The following is a 21,449-nucleotide window of genomic DNA, read 5'->3' as shown; positions in this document are numbered from 1 at the left end:
GCCTGTCAAAGACACTTAGCTCTTATAGGAGACAATAGAAGAAACTCATTTTGCTCAGATGACTCTTCCTGCAAATGCCTCATCTTCCAAGGGGCCAGTGGCTAACCTTTGAGTCATCAAGCCATGTAAAGACATATGATATGCTTATGTGACTCTGGACTTCATCTTGTGCCAGTAACTTTCCACAACAGGGCTGTGAGTTTTGTTTGAAACAGAAAAATTTCAGGCACATAACAAAGAGTATAAAAGACTTCTGGGATGACTCCATTTTTGCCTTTTTTTTTTCCTGCTCTGATTTTCTGGACTGTAGATTTACTATTAAAGAGAGCATATTGAACTACGGATTGAGGAACTTTTAACCCTTTGGAAGTTACCAAATAGATTTGACAGGCCAGCAGACTATAACATCACTGCTATAAACCTGAGAGAAGAACATTACAATTATTATATGTATATGATCTATTGACCATTTTTCATTCGCTGCTTTTATTAATAGACCTTTAGATTTTAGCTACTCAAGGACTAGTAGCAGCATGATTATTAGGTAAGATCTTAGTTATATCTTAACTTGGCTATGTGACTCATTTTTGGGGATTAGTTGAACTTCAAATATGATAAAATTAGCTTTCAGTAACTACCAAAGATGAAAGTAAGATGATGAGCCCCAGTATGATGCACTCCAGTATAGGGATGTAAGCAACTAGTCGACTATCCAATAGGCATAAGCTTATTGGATAGTCGAATAGTGACTCAACTAGTCACTTCCCCCCCTTGCTGCTTTTATTAGAGGCAGCAAGTGAAGGATCAGGAGCAAGTGCTCGGGGGAGTTGGTGCAAAAGCCGGTTCCTCCCACACACACAACCGTCTTTGTGGGGGACAGGGGAGGCAGAGGCGTAGAACTGCCAGGGTGCTGATTCCCTGGTGGCTCTTAGTCTCAATACATTTAAAAAGCAGAAGTGCAGCGTGGGGAGGGGGAATCAACTCTCCCCACTTATGCCTGGTCCCTGCCGCTGTGCTTCAGCCTTTTAAATGTATTAAGAGCCTATTGACTCTTAATACATTTAAAAGGAAAAGCTGCAGTGGGGTTAGCTCCTGGGGCTAGTTACTAAGCCCTCTGTGGCTCTGCAGTTTCCTCCCCTTATCAACAAATTGACTAGTTGATGTAAATTCCATTGGCTTGTTGATTATTTGATTAAACGCAATTTAACATTCCTACCCTAGTAAGAGACTGTCTGGAGGGTGGGGCTTTGGATACTGCTGGCACTCTGGGCAGCTCAGCCACAGTGTACCCAGACTCCAGCCCTGATGCTTGGACGGCCAGGCATCATGGTCTCCGCCATACCCTGGCCAGCCTCAAGAATTTGGCTGCTGGACAGCACAGTCATCACACTCCCAGATCTGAGCTCCACACACACATACCCAACCATGTGCCCTGAACCCCCAGACCCCAAACCCATACCTTGAGACCCCTCACAATACCCTGCCTTGACTCCTGCATTCTACCCTGAGCTTCCCCCTGCATATCCAGCTGCTTGCCCTGAGGGCCCTGCCCATGCCCCATCCCACAATTACATTTTTACGGGTACCTCCCCAATCCTCTGCCCTGACATCCAACAAGGGGTTGGGGGTTGTGATACACAGTACTCATAAAAAATATAAGGTGTGGTGATACACAGCTTGAGAAAATCATCCTATCAAAGCATTATGGTGATATAAGCCATTGAAAGGGAAGGATTAGAACAGGAGCCATTTCACTCCTGACCCGCACTCTACTCTTTCCATATACAAAGCTACCATATTGATGTGAATGGGACTTTTCCAGTCCAGGAAGGGTTGCAGGATTCTGGGTATACTTACAGTGTTGGTAATTTTAATGCTGTGCTGGTAAAATTTTCAGAAGTAACCAAGAATACGTCTTAGTATTCGGAATAATAACTGGCATTATTCTGAAATAATGTAGTCTGCATCTACACTCCAAGCAGTTATTTCAATATAATGACAAAATAATGTCAAGCTGGAGGACTTCTTATGCTGACTCCTGTAACCCTCATTTTATGAGGAGTAAGGGTAGTCGGAGGAAGAGTGCTCTCCTGCTGTGTAGATAGCACCAAAAGCCAAAATAAGCTATTTCAACTTAAGCTATGCAATTGATGTAACTCAAGTTGTGAGCTTAATTCAGCTTTAGTCCTACTGTGTAGACATTCCTTAAGGGGCTTAAATCCCATTGACTTTCAGTGGTACTTGGGGTGTTTTTTAAATTTGCATACCCACCTCCTTCTCAAAAACTGCCCCATTTTGAAATCTGGTTTCCAGTGTTGTTAATATACTTAGATTCAGCTTTTCGAATACATTGCAATTCTATTTCTGATCTTTGGAAGCTTGAAAAATCTGGCTCACTAGGGGTACATCTAGACTTCAGTGCTTAAAGCAATGGTGCATTCAAGGAAATTTTTTTGAAAAACAGACATGCTCTTTTGCCATCCCTGTAAACCTCGTTCTATGAGGAAGAAGTGATGTGTCGAAAGAGCAGGTTTTTCCGAAATTTGGCACCGTGTAGACGCGCCAAGTTTTAAAAAAGTCTCTTTTTGACAGAAAAGCAGGAAAAGATATGCAAATTGCGGTTCACAATTTTCATATCTTTTCTCAACTTACCTTTGTAGTCTAGACGTAGCCTTGGAAGGCAAACAAGCACCCTATCTTTCCCATCCTGCAAGTTTTATTTCCTGTATTTTACTTCTCTCATTAGTTTCACGGGCTTCTCTGTTTACTCCCCACCTCACAGAGACACCTACCTGTCTGGTAAGTCCTCCTGACATATGTTCACTGTTGTGTTTTCTCTGGGATCCCTCTAGAGGAGTCTACACGTTCTCCCCTTTGGAGCTTTATCTTTTGCAAGATTTTAAAGCTGTAATTCTCTCAGGGTATGTCTACACTGCAGCACTAATTTGAACTAACTTAATTCGAATTAGTTAATTCGAACTGGGCTAATTCGAACTAGTGCATCTAGACCTAAAAACTAGTTCGAATTAGCATTTTGCTATTTTGAACTAGCATGTCCACATTGAGTGGACCCTGAACCGAGGTTAAGGCTGGCCAGAAGCAGTGCCGGCAGGGCATCAGGTTAGGACTTAGAGCGTGGAGCTTCTGTCTCAGGCTAGCCGAGGGCTGTGCTTAAAGGGACCCGACCTCCACCACAGACAGACAGTTCTCAGGGGTTCCCCGCTTGCAAAGCAGTCCTGGCTTGGAGTGCCCTGAGTGCCCACACATGGCACATCACAGCACTCGGCCATCAGCCCGGCTGCACTTGCCGCAGGCTGCCATCTGGGGAAGGGGTCAATCGGGGAGCTGCAGGAGAGCTTCCACCCCAATGAACCCACAGAGCCAGCCCAGTCCTCCCCATCGGGGGCTCGTACCCCATTCCTCCCTCACCTCCTTCCACTTACCCCTCCCTAGCCCCCTTCCTGATGTACAAAATAAAGGACACGTGTGTTCAAAAATAGAAACTATTGAACAAAACTCGGGGAGACTGGGAAAAGGAGGTGGGAGAGGGGAAGAGAGAGGGTGGGAGAGGGGAGGGCAACTAAAATGATTAGGGGTCTGGAACAGGTCCCATATGAAGAGAGGTTAAAGAGACTGGGACTTTTCAGCTTAGAAAAGAGAAGACTGAGGGGGGATATGATAGAGGTCTATAAAAGCATGAGTGGTGTGGAGAGGGTGCATAAAGAAAAGTTCTTCATTAGTTCCCATAATAGAAGGACTAGAGGACACCAAATGAAATGAATGGGTAGCAGGCTTCAAACTAATAACAGAAAGTGCTTCTTCACAAAGCAAATAGTCAACCCGTGGAACTCCGTGCTGCAGGAGGCTGGGAAGGCTAGAACTATAACAGAGTTTAAAGCGAAGTTAGATAAATTCATGGAGGCTGGGTCCATGGAGTGGTCTTAGCCAGGGGGTAGAAATGGTGTCCCTGGACTCTGTTTGTGGAAGGCTGCAGATGGATGGCACGAGACAAATGGCTTGGTCATTGTCTTCGGTCCATCCCCTCCAGGGTACCTAGTGTTGGCCGCTGTTGGCAGACAGGCTACAGGGCTAGATGGACCTTTGGTCTGACCGAGTACGGCCATTCTTATGTTCTAAGCTCTGGGCTCAGAGTTGGGGGTCTCACTGGACCACCCTGATTTTCATGCAAACCTGCTCCTGGGTGTCCAGGCTGGCAGCTATCTCGCCCTAGACGGCCACTTTCCTGTGCCTAGTGCGGAGGTCGTGGACGTTGGAGGCTTCCCCCCAAACCTCAATGAGGTCCACGACGTCCACACTAGACCAGGTGGGCGCCCGCCTCTTGTGGACCTGGGCAGGCTCCTGGGAGCTGCCAGCCTGGTCCCGGGAAGAGGCGGAGGGCTGGGTTGCAGCGGGTGGCTGGGTGCCGGCAGGCTTGCACCTGGCACTGACACCGTAGCCAGACCGTGCCCCTTTAAGGGCTCCGGGGCTGGGAAGGGGGCAGAAGAGTTTCCCTGGTGGTGCCCAGAGTGGCCACCAGGGAAAGCTGGGGAGGGTTAGCCTCCCACTAGTTCGAATTAAGTGGCTAAACAGCCCTTAATTCGAACTACTTAATTCGAACTAGGCGTTAGTCCTCGTAGAATGAGGTTTACCTAGTTCGAATTAAGCGCTCCGCTAGTTCAAATTAAGTTCAAACTAGCGGTTTGCCTGTGTAGCGCCTATCAAAGTTAATTCGAACTAACGTCTGTTAGTTTGAATTAACTTTGTAATGTAGACATACCCTCATTAATCTCCCTCCCCCACTTGCATTTATGCTAAATGTGATTTACTTAGTCTACCACAAAGTCATGGTTTGAGAATAATTTTATTTTGCTGTTGAGTCTTGGCCACTGATCCAGACATTAACTTAACAATCAGAAGCTTGTAAACAAAAAATTGATCCTACTGGTGTTGTTCACCTAAGTTAAAATATTTGGCAAACAGCTCAGCTGTAGCTTTATTCTGCTATAGTGATAAATGAATTACTTGAAAATGTCTTCCAGTGCACCATTTACAACTATTTCCAACAAACATTTATAAGCTTTATTGCTAGATATGCTTTATCACTGGTTCCATGATGTCATTGTATTGATAAGTACCTCCCTTTTGGAATGTTTCGTATGAATACAGCAATGCCATCATCTGCCTATAGTGGTACTCATTGGGCCTTACAGTCTTGCTGGGCCTTTGGGCAAAGTGGAGGGGTCCAGCTCTGTGGTCCCAGAAGGGACAGGGCCTTGGGCAGAAGGTGCAGGGCTGGGGCAGCCAGGGCTCAGCGCCCCCTCCCCTCCCAGCATGCTGCACTGCAACCTGACCCCTCCCCCCCCCAATCCCCACAGCCCTCAGAGCTGCTGGAGTGTGCCACACAGAGCTCCAGCAGCAATTTAAAGAGCCCAGGCCTCCGGCCGCTGCTGCTTCTGTTGCTGCTGTAGTGGTGGCAGCCAGGAGCCCTGGGCCCTTCTGAATCACCAGACCCCATGGCAGTTTCCCCCTTTGCCTCTCCCCGGTGGCAGGCCTGGTGTAGGGTTACCATATTTGAACTTTCAAAGAAGAGGACACTCCTGGGAGTGTATCTGTATCAGTATCTACCAACTCACATTGTATTAATGTATTATATATACTATAACACATTAATACAACATGAGTAAATAGTATATATAACACATTAATACATAGTGAGTTGGTAGATACTGATACAGATATACTCCCTCTCAGGAGTGTCTTCTAACCCTAGGCTTGTGGTACCGCTCCTCTGTGTTGTACTAAATATATACGAAATATAAGAGAAAAAGCTTTCAGAAGACAGCACCACTTTTATAAAATGGATTTCCAAGAACTGTAGCCACATGATTCTGAAACATTCCAATGCAAATCAAATATAAATCTCTTAATATCCTGAACTTCTAAAATGACCACCCCTTTTAAATGCTAAATCCTAAAAAATTACACTTGAAAGTAGATTACCTAATGCTCCTGCAATTCTGTTTTTCTGTTGCTGTTACACTTTCTTTTCTACATTTCTTTGGTATTTTAATTTTGTTAAAAATCTAATAGTTTAGATAAGTGATTATTGATTCTTGCAAAATCATGGTGATTTGTAGACTCATGTTTTCCCAAAAAGCCAAGAGCATGAAAACACTTATTTCAGCTAAGGCTGTCTCTAGACTGCAGGCCTCTTTTGGAAGAAGCTTTTCCGGAAGAGATCTTCCAAGGAAACTTATTCAGAAAGAGAGCGTCCACACTGCCAAAGCACATAGAAAAAGTCATCTGCTTTTCAAAAGATAGCGTCCACACTGAATGGATGCTATCTCGCATGTAAGCCGTGATTACTATGGATGGAGTGGCCACCAGGGCATCTGTGCTTTTTCCTCTCTTCTTCTTCTTTCAAAAGAACTCCCTCTTCCCCATCCCCATATGCCTTTTTCCGAAAGAGCTCTTTTGGAAAAAGGCTTCTTCCTCATAGTAAGAAGTTTACCAATGTCAGAAAAACCCCTCTGTTCTTTCAGGGTTTTTTTCCGAAAGAATGCGATTGCAGTGTGGACGTAAGTGAAATGTAGTGTAGACATAGCTTAAGAAACTGTTGATAGCTATTCCAAAATACAAAACATTGCATTGACTTCTCAGATGGGTGGTACTCAAAGTGCTGATGCAAGCCCCATTTCAGAAAATAACTGAATGTGCTAAGTGTTTTGCTGAACCTGGGCTACATAGGAACATATTCTATCAACATTATTATTGAGTAGTATTTTATCCCATTTTCTTCAATGAAACTGCTTGCAGAGTGAGGTATTCCTAAGCATAAGGATAGGAGAATCTAGCCCACAAGGTATTTACTCAACTGTGGCATATGGCTGACCAAACTTCATTCTTTCTCAATTTCTCTCCAGGGGATCTGAAAGGCAGTCATGTGATTTGTCTTCCTAATGTCTCAGGATACAGGTTTCTTCCACTTCCCAGAAAGGTGCATCTTTTTTTGTTTGTTTGATGCACACACATTTTCTAAATTATTAGTTCTTCTACATGTATTGTACCTTTGTACAACCACTGTTATACTGAGGCTGAAATAGGTATTGTGTGTGTTTATTGAGACGAGAGACACAATGTTTACTAGTATTCACATACTCTCCTACACAACCACAGTTTGCCTTTGCACCCCTATCGTGACATGCTCTTACTATTACAATGCTGGGTCTCCCCAAGAAACACTGCTACGAACTGTATCAATATTTTGCAAACCATACGTGATTTTTGTGATGAAAAGTACATCTACCCAACTAATCTCTTCTGCATTAAGAAGTAAATTTGAATCCATACCACTGTATGACTACAGTAGGTTGCACATCACAAGATGGTCCATACCCTTTTATGGAACAGGTACAGTATTGAGGACAGCAGTCTTGCACTAAAAGTTGAAATGCTCTTTGTGTGACCTCATGCTTCATACTAGATGTGAGTGTAATGCTGACAGACGGAACCAAAGCTGGGACCTCTGGAGCTTAGCGCATGAGCTTCTACAACATGGGTTGACCACATCCAGCATGTGTGCCATAAGTTGCATGCAAGATGATTTTCAGTATCACGCGCAATGAACAGGCTTCCACTCACTTCCCCTCACCTACAGTGGGGAGCCCGTGCTTGCAATACAGAATCGCACCCACCGCAAGACTGGAGCCAGCACCAGCTTCCTGTGAGGGCGAGTCCATTCATTGCATGTGCCCTACACACATGAGACTGAGATCAGGGGAGGGGGTAGGGAAGAGTCTAGGCACATTCATGCGCCGCACATTACACGTGTATTATCTCCACTTGCAGAAGTGGAAATGACGTACATCAGCTGAGCTGCCTCTCGCAGCAGTTTGGCCCCTTCCCTTTCTCCACCTGCGGCGGTATCTTCATGGTGCATTTCTGGATTCATCACAACCCTCAGGATAGGAGCCAGTCACAGCTCGTGGGGGGGAAGAAGGAGGTATGCACAAGCAGGAGCACTGATGGTCAAAGTCTGGCATCTCAGGCTGACCTAGGAAGCCCCGAGGCTCTGTGCTGGATCCAGCTTGCGGGGAAGCATGTGTGCGCCGCTGCTCCTCTCCCCACAGGAAAAGCCAGAGAGGAGTCCAAGGCAGAAGACCAAGTGGGGCGTTTGGTGGAGAGAGCCCCTCCCAGGAGAGCAGCGTGGCCCAAGGCAGGAGGGTTAAATCTTGGCATGCCACTTTGGAATGGTTGCTAACCCCTGGTCTACAACTTGAGCTAAAAGCCAGCTGGCACTCAGCTAACTTTGTAGAGCACACTCATTCTTTCTCTCTGTAAGTGGTCTAAGTGCCACTACATGGGACAATGAACCACACCCAGTAGGCGTGTGGGTTACATGTGGAATTCTGAAACCTGTGAGAGTTAATTTTTAAATTCATTTTCACGTTTCAGCCATTTCTGACCCAGAATGGGTTTGGTGTCTATTTCTATTAAAAACCACATGCTTCTGATTGTCCGAGACAGAACATCAGGAATGGCTGCCCGTCGCAGGGAGCCATAGCCTGTAATACCTCTAAGGCTGGTACAGGGGGCTCTGTCTGTGAGGTGGAGTGTTTTCCATATAAGGGCATGTAAATTAATAATCTTCCCCTGCTCGCTCCACCCATTGCAGTGAAAGATCAGCCAATGGGCTGACTTGTGCTCAGGCCTTCTACTCCACCCACTGCAGCAAAAACCAACCTATGGGGTGATAAAGGCAATAAAACAGGCAGGCAGCCTCTCTCTCACTGGGGATTTGCATCGAGTGAACGCCTGGCCTGATCACCCAGACACCTTGCACCCCCCACTCTCGAGTCTTACTGAGCGTACTCTGAGTTGGTCGACCCGAGTGGAGACAGTTTATGAGCATGTGACCGGTACTTGTGTTCCTGCTGTCTCCAGAACTGGTATAACCCCCCCCCCCCCCCCGCCGCCATCACCCCTATCCTAATTGATTTTTTAGTTGTCCTTATTGCTTGTCAAGTGACAGTGGCTAAAAAGTTACTAAGTTAGTTTATAAATAGTTGTGGTTTAGGGTTTTTACTGTTTCCTTGTATAAAGTTGTGTAAATAATCAGCCCTATGAACAATACCAGTGTTAATTCAACTGTTCCTAACCCCTGGGCAGTTATTGGGAATTATTGTGATTTAGAAAAGCCTCAGGGAATTGTTTTGTGTTGTCTGGCAATCTGTTTAATTTTTGTTCTGATGATTGTCTGGCGCCATCAAAATAAAATCAGTTTGTGCTTTTTGAAACCCCCAGTTGTGGTCTCATCCTTTCCGGCATCCCTTCGAACCTCGTGTATTACGGGGACGGACACTGATGTTAAGTAATCAAGTCCAGTGAGCTAATCCAGACTGTTTTATTAATAGTGATGTATTATGATCAAAATTATTTTTCCTTCAAGTCCTTTCTCAAGCGAAGGGGAAATACATCTACGAGCTATAAATGGCACAAATTTCAACTCAAAGTTTCCTTCTGTTCATTCCAAAGGAGCCGGAACTGAGGTTTATCTACCGTGTGGAGTGGGCAGTGAGGAGGGAAACTCATTAATGCCATAAATCTTGAGGCACATAAAAAGGGGAGAAGAACTCAGAGGTCCAACACCTCCAAAACAGCCTACAGCAGAACCACCTTTTTCTGATCTTGCTGCCATGTTTTCCCAGACAATTACTATTCCAATCTCATCCTCTCACTATGTACAGAAGGAATCAAAGGCAGGGGATAACAAAGTTAACATTATTTCCCATAAAGCAGTCCCCAGGGCTTTGTAGCCATTCTCCCTCAACAACTGTGGAAGTTAAATGTGATGGGTTGGTGTGAAGAGACAGCACTCCAACAGGAATGGAGAAAAGAAGAGAACAAGACATGGAACCTGTGCGTCTCTGACCTCCTGGTCCTCTGGCCGGTCTCTGCTTTTTTGCCTGTCGCGGGACTGAATTAGAAGAGGAAAGCTTTTGGCAATAAGACTCTTAAATGCCAGCCTTATAATGAGTGCAGGTCTGGTTGTTGCACTATTTTGATAATTTACACTGAATTAGATATTCCCATGCTGACTCCTCTGCTGATGGTCCCTCTGTGTTCACTTTCTGACAAAGGCCATACTCTGTAAGTGAAGACTAACTTGTTTTTAATGGGAGATGTTTAATTGATTAACATATCAAAAAGTTAGAGATAAATGCATTTCTGTTGGAGAATCATCAACTTCAAAGGATATGGTTTTATAATCATGGGTTTTTGTGGAATTTATTTTTTCTTATCTGCATACTCTCTTTTATTTGCTGAGCTTTTAGTGTTTGTGAAATAGGAGAACGAAAACACAGGCTGGAGTCAGCAAAATGTAGAACAATGACATGAAAACTTCCACATAAGATCCTTACCAATTTGATCAGCCTTAATCTGTACTACCCTCACCAGCATGGTCTCATCCTAAAATCTGTCCGGTGTACTATAATGCTTATTAATTATTCTTACCTGATAATGATTATATAATGAGGAGAGCATTCTACTAAATATGCTGCCAGAATGGGAATGATGGAAATCAGATAATCAAAACCAAGAGATCATACAGTTCATCTCCCTGCCAATGTAGGATAGTTCTTTGTTGCACATTTTCCAGGGTTGTTCCCAAATTTTAAGTGGCTCAAGTGATTGGGCTTTCATCACTTCACTTTTCAGATTGTTTAAACATCAATTTACATTTTAAATTACTTTACAGTAGAACCTCAGAGTTTTGAACACTTGAGGAATGAGGGCCTGAGCTTACTGACTGTGGTCATGGCCTGACTAAAAGCCTGGGCCCCAAACTAAGCCAATCCCCCAGGAGAGACTGAGCAGGTATAGTAAGGCGAAGGAGTGGCTGCCACTTACACAGAGAAGGAGAAACCCATCCTAGATAGAGCTATCAACATCTGATTCAGAACTGAACTTGTCCAGAGTTCAACATGTTTGGATCCACATACCAAGTCTGTGACCAAATATAAAAGAAATAGCCTTTGCTAATTCTCCTAGCTAGTAAGAGTTCACTTGGAAAGCATCTATGGAATTCTTTTATATTCTAGTATTTCCAGAGAAGATGGGTAATTGTTCTATTTTTGCTGGAATATGGTTTGGTGGGTCCTCTTACTGTATGTTTTTGGCGTTGTCCTAACCCTGTATAGTTTTTAAAAAATAAATAAAAAAATCCATGGCACAATAGATTAATAGATAAAGAATATTGCTTTAATTTTAATATATTTTGGACCAGCAAAAGGAAGTTAAGAGGACATAAGATATTAACTACATGCATGTCCGGTAATAGCGTGGGAAGCAGCTTCCATAGAGCTTGCATCCTCTTTAAAAACCTTTTTAAAAATCAGGAAAATGAAAATTACAGTTCATTCAATCTCCAGAAGGCAAACTAAGGTCTGCCCTTAGAGCTGGCAATACTCTCTGGAAATGGTTTCCATTGGATATGTTTTGCATCAGAGCATTGAGCTGGTACAGGGTATGACCTGACTAGATCAGGGGGGAATAAGAAAGCCAATTTGCCCACCTTAGAAGGAAACAAGAAAAATGACACAAGTTTAAAGTCCAGACTAATAGAAATGCAAAAAGGAGGTTTGCTGTTGATGTATGATATAATGTTTTACACTGGACTTAACGCCATTTATGTTATGTTATTTTGAGAAATTATTAAGGGAAATTACTATATGTAGCATGGGATGCACTACAGGTGTAATTACCGTATTTTCAATTAGAAATGTGGGTTTTTCTTACTCTCAAAAATATATTTATAGAATGTTTATGTGGCAGTTGGAGTAAATGTCATTTTTGACAATTTTTTAATTAAAAAAATATTGGGCCAATATCATTAGTACTTTCCAGCTGCTTTGTACCACTCTGACAGTGATAAACAGTGGCAAAGCCTCTAAACTAGCCAGTTAAAGTGGGTTTACAGCTGCTTTGTGTTACCAAAGCAGCATAAACCAGCCAGAGCATAATATATGTATCAATCTGCCCCATAACTTTTTCTGTTAAAGATTAAGCACTAAGGTGTAAAATATAGGCCTGATTCATTTATACGAAGGGGGATGGAGACCCAGCTTTTGATAGTCTCTACAGTAAGTTTCCAGAAAATAAAATGTAAAGGCATTCCTCAAGTGAACTATAACCACTCTTTCCTTTAAACTACCCAGTTAGTTGACTGTACCAATGATAACAATGTAATCCATTAATAAAGATGTAATAAAACTAGTCCCTCATTAACCACTCTGAAGTAATGCTGCTAAAGTACAGCTTGCTTGTTTAGAACAAGAAATTAGTTCATCTTACCACCAAATCCGTTTGTTTTTCTTCCTTTTCACAGTCATTCAATTTCTTTCCAGTGTGATCATTGCAGCCATCTAAATGACCAACATACTGACTTCTGGTATGCTCACATTTATCTTGTTTCTCTGGGAGAACTGTCCTTTTGTAAAGACCACTGCCCCAAAATGCCCTATACAGTGGTAGATCTGTAAAAATCTTCTTCTTCTCCTCCTCCTCCTCATCACCTTCCTCCTCCTCTTCAAAAGAGAAAGCCTCTGTGTCTGTGACCTCACAAATATGGAGTTTAGAATTAGCACTAGGTGATAAATATTCAAAATCAGAAAAGGTGATCACATTTGGTTTGTGTGTTATTACTCTGATATCTTGAACCTTTGCTGGTTTCCCAGCTGAGCTTTCACTTGGAAGAAATGATAAGGGAAATTCCGCTTGTGAGGATAGGTGTGTAGGACTGTCCTTAAATTTGTGTCCTGAAGAATACAGTAATTCTTCCCAAAGATGCTTTCCCTCAGGCTCAGCAGCAACAGGAACATGGCCTGTAACCCTGCTAGGTTCCAAGGATGTCTCAGTGTAGCTTACTGACTGTGTTATAGATGAAGAACTGAGTTCACATTCGAGCAGAACGTTATGGAGCTCAAATTGGTAATCATATTCTTCGACTTTTGTTTTGTATTTCTCATTTTTTGACTCCTCTGAAGTCCCCAGACATGTGGCATATACAGAATAAGTTGACACCTGGTCCTCTTCAAAGAGCTTAGCTTCCATTCCAGCAGATTTCATCCATCAGAGGTCAAACACCCCTTCGTTGCTGGATGTCTTGAAAGATACTGTTCTCCATTCTGAGTCAGAAAATGTCCTAGTATTATTCCTTCACAGCTAGGGTCAGAGCATCATTATGAATACTTGGAGAATGATGCAAATGATACAAATCTTCTCTGTTCCTGAAATACAAAAAAGAAGGCGTTATTGGGCTCCTAAACTTTCATTTCGAGTGCAGCAGTGGAAGCAAGCTGAATATTTAAAATTCCATATAAAATCTAGGCATAAGTTAGCCCATGCAATTTTTACTGCAAACAAATGAAGTTAATTGAAAACTTGAACAGCTTTAGCCTATTTGCATAACTGGTTATTAAGAAAGATGAGGTAAATGCAAAAATGTTTTTCAAATATTGGCTCTTAAGTATGCACCCAATAGACCAGAATAGTTCTGACTGGCCTACTGCATTTATTGGGTAAACCCAATGTATTTTAAAACTTATATAAATATACCTTTCTATGATTATTTTTTGTCTGTTAAATCCCTAGGGGCTTTTCAATTTTTTAAAAGAATTGAAGCTAGTATACTGGGAAGGGAAAACAAAGACTGCTGACAGAAGACATTACATTACAATAGACTCAAAGTTTTGCTTAAAATAATAATACAGAGTTAAAGCTGAAAATCTGTCCCTAATCTACTCTGAGCTGCCTCAATATTACAGCACTTGTGAACCATACAATTAACCATTTCCATATGCAATGCATAAAGGGAAAGCTGACTATAGAATTCCATCTCTAACTCTGAGGCTATGTCTACACTGCAGGTTATTTTCAGAAAAAGGTATTCAAATTGCAAACCATGTTCCCTGGACACGGCAGAGTTTTTCCCAGATACCTCTGGTTAGTGCTTTTTTTGTAAGAAGAAAGGTGCCAGTACTCCAGGCTCAAAGTTGTTGAGCAGAAAAACCCAGAAAAGTTGTTGAGCAAAAAAACAAAAAAAGCCATGCCAGGGACCAAAATGCGGTCACAGCCCCTTTAAGAGCCGCGTGTTCTGAGCGGGCTTCCATCAGGAGCCAAGCCACCCCAGGAAAAATGCTTTTAGGTGCCGGTACTCCAGAGGGGAATCCCATTCAATTAAGGTCTGATGGGAAAATAGGTGCCAATATGCCACCCTGGGGTGTACTGTCCCCAAAAATGCACTGCCTCTGGTATCCCAGAAAAACTCTGTAGTGTAGACATAGCCTGTGTTGGCTGATTTAAGTCACTCTTAGGGCTACTTTCTCTGCCCTGATCTAGTCTGTGGATCCCCAAAGTATCAAATGAAATGCATATCTAACTTTGGGTCCAGAAATCAATGACTCACTTATACTGATGCATTTATGCAATTTGTATTTTCTTGCAGATCAAATATTGACAATCCTCATTTGAATATGTGTTTCAGAATATTTTAAGTGAACACAAAACAGAACAAAACCTATTCAAACTGTTAATAGACACTTCAGCCTTTGCTGATATGTGGCAAGCCTAAGAAAAAGGCGTATTAGAATCATTATGACTGTCAAAATGAAAAGCAAAGTACAAAAGTGGCACATGACATGCCTTTTACAGCACATGTCAAAAATGACCAATGTACATTGGCCAAGCATATTTTATTGCTGGGCTCTATATATAGTTACTGTAACAGTCATGATTAAGGCATGAGAAATAGAGAAATATATTTTATATAAGCACAGTTTTTTAGTATGAGCTTTATTGTATCGTTTCAACTGTGCATTTGGACACAGACACTCTCTCACTTTTCCTCTCTCCCGCTCCCAGTCTCTCTCCCTTATCTCCATGTCTTGGTTAGACAGCAGGAACAGGCCACCTTTTGCAAACATAGATAGTTGATCGTATGTATCTACAGTGCTGGCACTAGCCCATTGGGGACCGTGAGCAGGAATACTCCTTCCCTGTCCCAACATACACTTAGGCTACGTCTACACTGGCATGATTTTGCGCAAATACTTTTAACGCAAGAGTTTTGCGTTAAAAGTATTTGCACAAGAGAGCATCTACACTGGCATGTGCTTTTGCGTAAGAGATGTGCTTTTGCGCAAAAGCATCCGTGCCAGTGTGGATGCTCTCTTGCACAAGAAAGCTCCGATGGCCATTTTAAACATTGGGCTTTCTTGCACAAGAAATTGATGTTGCCTGTCTACACTGGCCTCTTGCGCAAGAACAGTTGCATATGAGGGCTTATCCCTGAGCAGGCGCATCAGAATATTTGCACAAGAAGCACTGATTTTATACATTAGAATGTCAGTGTTCTTGCGCAAGTACTCGCGGCCAGTGTAGACAGGTGGCAAGATTTTGTGCAAAAGCGGTCACTTTTGTGCAAAATCTTGCCAATGTAGACACAGCCTAATAGTTAATAAGGAGCTCCCTAGAGGGGCTTGGGGCCCTATGCACTTGTTTAGCCTGCTTATGCCTAGAGTCAGCACAAGGCATTTGAACCCTAAAAATAGGCCCCTTAAAAGAGGCCTGTCTTTCAGAAGTGCTGAGCACCCACATGTCTCTTAACATCTCTGTTAGCTGCAGGGGCACAGCAGCTCTGAAAATCAGGCCACTTATTTAAGTGCCAAAATACTGGGCTAGGTGCCTCAACTTGTCCCCCCAAGTTTGTAAAATTTGGCAATAGTGAATAAGACCCCTGCCAGTTCATGTGAATATTGCTTATTCCTCACTTAAAGGTGTATCTGTGCCCTCTCCTCCCCTGCACTATATATCCTGATGAAAGGCATACACCTATCAGCCACTCCTCTACTCTATCAAACCTATCACGTAAGGATTAAGACCAAAGGTCCATCTAATCGTGTAGCCTGTCTCTGACAGCGGCCAGTACCAGATACTTCAGAGGAATGTGTAAGAACCCTGCAGTAGGCATATATGGGATTAACTTAAATCTTAAAGCATGATGTGTAAATATCCCTTCCACATTTTTTATCCCTTATAAGAGCTCTAGCTATTCCTGCTAGCCATATACACACCCAATCTCTTTTTGAATCTTGCTAAAGTCTTGGTCTCAGTCACAGTGGTGCTATAGGCTATTTATATATGTTGTGGGAACATATTTCCTTGTCTCAGTTCTGAATTTTCCATCCTATTTTCATTGAACATCCCCTTGTTCTTGTGTCAGACTGGGAGAACAGAAAAACCTAGGACGGGGCTTTTTCTGTGCTGGGTTTTGGGGACAAGAAGTGGAGAGAGAAGAGAATGTGGTTCCCCAAGTTTCATATTTCACCTCCCCCACCTTGCTCAATGGATGAGTACATTCAATGACCAAAAAAGAAGATACAGGGCCCAAAATATGGTCAGACCTGCCAAGAGTGACCATTCATTGGGGCAATCAAAGGGAAACACCGGCTAAAGGAGGGGCATGTGACCTGCCCATATGATATTCCTCCAGGCCAGGGTCCCCACAATTTCCCTGTCCCCTCTCCATTCGGGACAGGGAGCACTGTCCTTTTGCTGGGCTGGCTCCACCTGGCATGTTTGGCTGTTTTTTCCCAGCAACAACACCCCAGAGCCACTCCTGGATGCTTCCCAGTGCAGCACAGCAACTGTCTAGGAGAGTGCCTGGCTCGGTTAGGCAACTACTGTGCTGAACTGGAAAGCAGGAGCAGATGAGAGTCTTGCGGGGCCCAGGGCAGCACAATTTCACGGGGCCCCCCTTTGGAGAAAAAATAGAAAAAAGGCGTCAAATGAGCAAATTGCAGGCTATTTTCATGTTAAATGTGAATTGAGTCAATTTGATAGACTTAATTTAGTTGGATAATTTTTATTTTAATTTATATTGTAAGTCATTCTTAAACAAAATCCTGCATTAATAATTAAATATTTTCATTTGTATTTAAGTCTCCTCCCCCTCCTGCCTCACTCTTTCTTTCTCTTCTCCTCCCCCTCCTGCCTCGCTCTCTTTCTCTTCTCCTCCTCCTCCTCCTGCCTCTCACTCTCTCTTTCTCTTCTCCTCCTCCTCCTGCCTCTCTCTCTCTTTCTCTTCTCCTCCCCCTCCTGCCTCTCACTCACGGAGCCCAAATGACTGTTTGGGCCCCGCGTGGTGGCCTGGCTGAGCGGTGCAGAACTCAGCCGAGCGCCACGACGGGAGGTGAAGTGGGACAGAATGATGATGTACACGACCAGGGGTCGGGATCTGGCACCTCTGTCACGCCCTTTGCCTCCTGCCATGGTGCTCGGCTGAGTTCTGTGCCTCTCAGCCAGGCCGCCACGTGGGAGCAAGAAGCGCAAGCGGCCGTTTGGGTCCCACGTAGCGGCTCGGCGCGGGGCTTATTGCACCATGGGGCCCGGGGCTCGCCCTGCCCTATATTCGCCACTGCCAGGAAGTATCACATTCCAGTATGGCTGGAAGAGGATAGGCTCCTCTGGCCCTGCCTCTTCCCTTCTGGCTCTGGTCCTGCCCTTTTTTCTCACCACCCAGGCTGGCTGGAGCACTTGATCTGGTGGATCAGGGTGTCACTTGATCCGCTGTGCCCCTTCTACCCGTGGCCTTTGCATGGGAGTTAGCAAAAAGTGGTTGCTTGTAAGAAGTGGCCTCTGCAAGTAGTTGCTTGTGACAGATTGTTTCTCTTCAGAGGTGGTCTCTAAGGCAGATTTTACTATACATGTAGGTGAGGACACACATGTAGAAATGTATAAGGTTAAACATTGGTCATATTCGTCAGGGGTATGGATTTAGAAGGCCCCATGGCAGGATCTTAATAACACACTGATCTCTGAAAATTCAGGCGTGAATCAATGTAAATTCTTTTTCTTTAGTCATTCACATAAAAGGGTCTGCAACACGGATTGGCAAGACTGCAGAATTAGTAATAAAGGTACGAATATCTGCACTTACAGGTTCTAAAATGTAGTAGTAAATGTGATGGAAAAGGTCTTTAAATCCTGATGATTGAAGACATGAACTTGACCATACTTGGTCTGTATTCTAATGCTAGTTAATTACCATGCACTAATGTAGGTAAAATTTTTGTAGTGAAATAGAAACCTTAACGACATGTTTGTTTTCTTTTAATCCAGGAGAAAACAAAACAGACACTCCCTCAAATGTTCTCAGCTAGACTTACTTCGAAATAACTGGAATCAAACTAAGACGGCCTCCAAAACAGTATAAGAAAAATCACAAAAGAAGCATTATGAGAGGTAAAAAGTGCAATACAATATTACAATAAGCATAAGAACATGTACTATTCATTACATACATAAGAAATTTATACTGGCAGCCTCAATTTTATTTTCTAAAGAAAGCTTCATACAAATGAACATTACACTCAGTAGATATTTTTAATAGCACAATTAGAATACTAAAGAATATTAAATGTCTTGCAATCTGATGCCTGCCAATGTGTACATACATGCATGCATACATACAGTCAAAGTCATGATGATATATTGTCCTGATCCTGTTTTCCTTGCACACCCAAAACTCTCTTTCAAGTCCGTCAAATTTTGGATGGAGACCATAACCAGTGCACATATTAGGTTTAGCCACCAGCAGGTGAAAATCTACAAAAACTTCTTATAGAGAGTTTCCATACTGCATTTTCTTTATTTCATAAAGTTAATTATTTTCTGGGGCAAATGCATTGGAATCGAGCTTACTTTTTTATAGGGTGACTAAAATAATAGCTATCTTGGCAGGCATTGGCTAAATTGGTGCACTTTAGTGTTTCATTTTCAGCAAAGTTGTCATGTGAAAAAGTTGACAGAGTATGTGAATGTGTGGAATTTCTTTATCTTTCATTAAACCACTTGAGACCTGAACTGACAAACTAAAGTAATGAAACAATCACTGACCTATGTTGCATTAGCACACATCTCATTTTTAAATAACTGGCTTTAACCCCCAAACTGCCTTGTATGTTTGTTTCCATTTTACAGTAACTTTGCTTAAGGGCTCCTATTCACTTGGAAACAATCTTTCCTACACAAATGAAACAAAAAGCTATGAGAAACATACACCAGTACAAACTAGGCGATTAAGGAATACTTCTGGTATGGAGGATATGTTTACCTGTTTTGTAAAACAACCCCATTTTTTGAAGTCAGTTAATTTCCGTAAGTGTAACAACAGGAACTCTGTAGACAGAATGATCCTCCAAATCTTGGGGCAGAGTAGAAAAAGAAGTGAATAGATCCTTAACAAAAGGGTTTTCAGCTTGCTTGCTGCACAAGGACTCTGTCAATAGAAGTATGTGTGAGAATCCCTGGGGCTAGAACAGCCTTCTGCAAGCGCTGGCCAAATTATTCAGAGAAGGAGACAGACAGAAAAAGGGGGAGGGGAGGAGGGAAGAGAGCAAGAGAGCATGCTTGGTAGGAACACCACATCAGGTACTTCTAAAAATACAGTGTGAACTAATTCCCACTATGCCAGACCCTAACACTGCCTGTATCACCTGTAACACCTGGAGCCACTTTCATGTTGACTGCAATATGGTATTGTTGCTGTCAGTTTTTGAAAGGAGAAGCAGAGAAACCCCTTTGGAAACACTTTTCTAGACCGCATGAAGGAAACCAACACAAAATACAGGACTATGTAGCACTTTAAAGACTAACAAGATGGTTTATTAGATGATGAGCTTTCGTGGGCCAGACCCACTTCCTCAGACAACTTCCCATAGTACTTCCAAATTCTAAGTAGTATTTGTGCTGTGTGTGTCTTTAAGAACAGCATTTATAGCCCTTTTTGTAATAATGGTTTTATAGACAATTTTGCACCCACTATTAAGAGTATGCCCAATGTAGGACTTGGACATCCAAGTCCCTGACTATACTGATCAGCTATTTGAAAATCTAGTCTGAAAGTTGTAACTATGAAGAGAACACAGACATTTAAGTGGAAGAATTATAGTGAAATTGAGTTTATTATAAAATAATGTTCGTTGTTGCTTTTGATCAGAACTGATGGTATAAGTGGAAAAGTTGTAATACTAGCTCTCCTCTAAGGAATGTTAAATTTGAATAACTAAGAAAATGTTATATAACATCTTTTATCTTTAAATATCCAAAAGCATGTAACAGACTCTGTGACAAATTATACAATCCCACTCACTCATTTAATCAAATCAGAACAGATCTATAGAGCGAGATCTTTATTTTGGGGGTATTTATGCCTGACACAGGCAGATTGACTCGATTAGGGCTACACAGGAGGTCAATCACCACAGAAAATAGCATAGAATGACTCACTCACAAAAATGCAGCCACCTCTTGAGTAGAACAAAGCAGTTATTCTTCAACAATTATACTACACAAGAGTTTTGGTTTATAGAAGAGAAAGTAAAGAATCTACTTTTCACTTTATAAAGGAAATTTTTGATAGAAGGAATATTCATTAGAGTTTGAAGTTAATATAGTCAGGAATGGTAACAACCTTGCTGCTGTGAAATATGCTTTGTATTTGTGTTTCAGTCTACAATTTATTAATTCTGGATGATATTACAGAAATTTCATAACTTTATGTCACGGATGGCCTCTCTGTATGCGCACCATTGCTAACAAACCGTGAACTGTGTGTCTCCCAAACCAGGGACAAAAATAAACTATTGAGTCCTAGCCAAACATCTGTTTGCCTTGCCTGGGGAAAACAGAAGAGTAACTGTATCCTAGGGGAAACCAGTTCTCTCAAATTTTCCTCAACAGAGGGCTGGGAGATTGGAGTGTGGAAATTCCTCCCCACCAAGAAGAACAAAGAGACGGGGTGACAAACAGGAGGCTGTAAAAGAACTAACAGGAAAAAGACTCAAGCGGGACACACATGAAATTTTGGGCAGGAGAGGGTCAGGGAATGCACTGGCCAAAGTAAAAGAAAGCTCTACAATTCAGAACCCAAGCTCAGAGCCATCCTGTCCATTGAAAGATTCATAGCAACTCCTGTGGGGCCCAGTGCAGTCTGGGGGTATATCTACACTAGCCCCCGAATTCGAAGTAGGGAGGCTAATGTAGGCATTCAAAGTTTCAAATGAATATCCCGGGCTTTATTTGCATCTTTTCACCCAGGCGCCATTTTTAAATCCCCTTAGTCCGAACTAACTGCCCACAGCTACACGCGGTAGTCAAATGTTAACTCGAACTAAGTCCTTAGTTCGAGTTAACTGTTACACCTCATTCCACGAGGTGATCAGCACACCAGGGAACAAACCCAGGAGGTCTTCTGTAACTGCATCCCATCACAGTACTAATGACCTCTACAAATTCAAAATTAATGGGTCAATGGTAGGGTACATTCAAAGTGATCAAGGAGATGAGACCTCTGGACTGTGAGATCAGACTATTCAGGAGAAGGAAGA

The 21,449-nt window shown here is 42.7% G+C and overlaps 1 protein-coding gene across 3 annotated transcripts in view; it reads right to left on the bottom strand.

Moving 5' to 3' along the window:
- STARD13 (StAR related lipid transfer domain containing 13) overlaps nucleotides 1-21,449 on the bottom strand; it is a 430,610-nt gene that overhangs the window by 348,489 nt on the left and 60,672 nt on the right. Inside the window, exons 1-2 of one of the 3 annotated variants that reach the window (XM_025190209.2) lie at nucleotides 19,175-19,376; nucleotides 12,355-13,289 (exon numbers count right to left, since the gene is read on the bottom strand). In XM_025190209.2, the coding sequence (XP_025045994.2) occupies nucleotides 12,355-13,128 (774 nt within the window). In that variant the 5' untranslated portion in view covers nucleotides 13,129-13,289; nucleotides 19,175-19,376. Of the gene's footprint in view, nucleotides 1-12,354; nucleotides 13,290-19,174; nucleotides 19,377-21,449 lie in introns of those variants that run through there. The other 2 variants (XM_075919191.1, XM_075919190.1) reach the window with 2 other exon arrangements.

Source organism: Pelodiscus sinensis, chromosome 1, assembly GCF_049634645.1.
Source record: "Pelodiscus sinensis isolate JC-2024 chromosome 1, ASM4963464v1, whole genome shotgun sequence".
NCBI lineage: Eukaryota > Metazoa > Chordata > Testudines > Trionychidae > Pelodiscus > Pelodiscus sinensis.
This window is presented reverse-complemented; position numbering and strand designations above follow the sequence as displayed.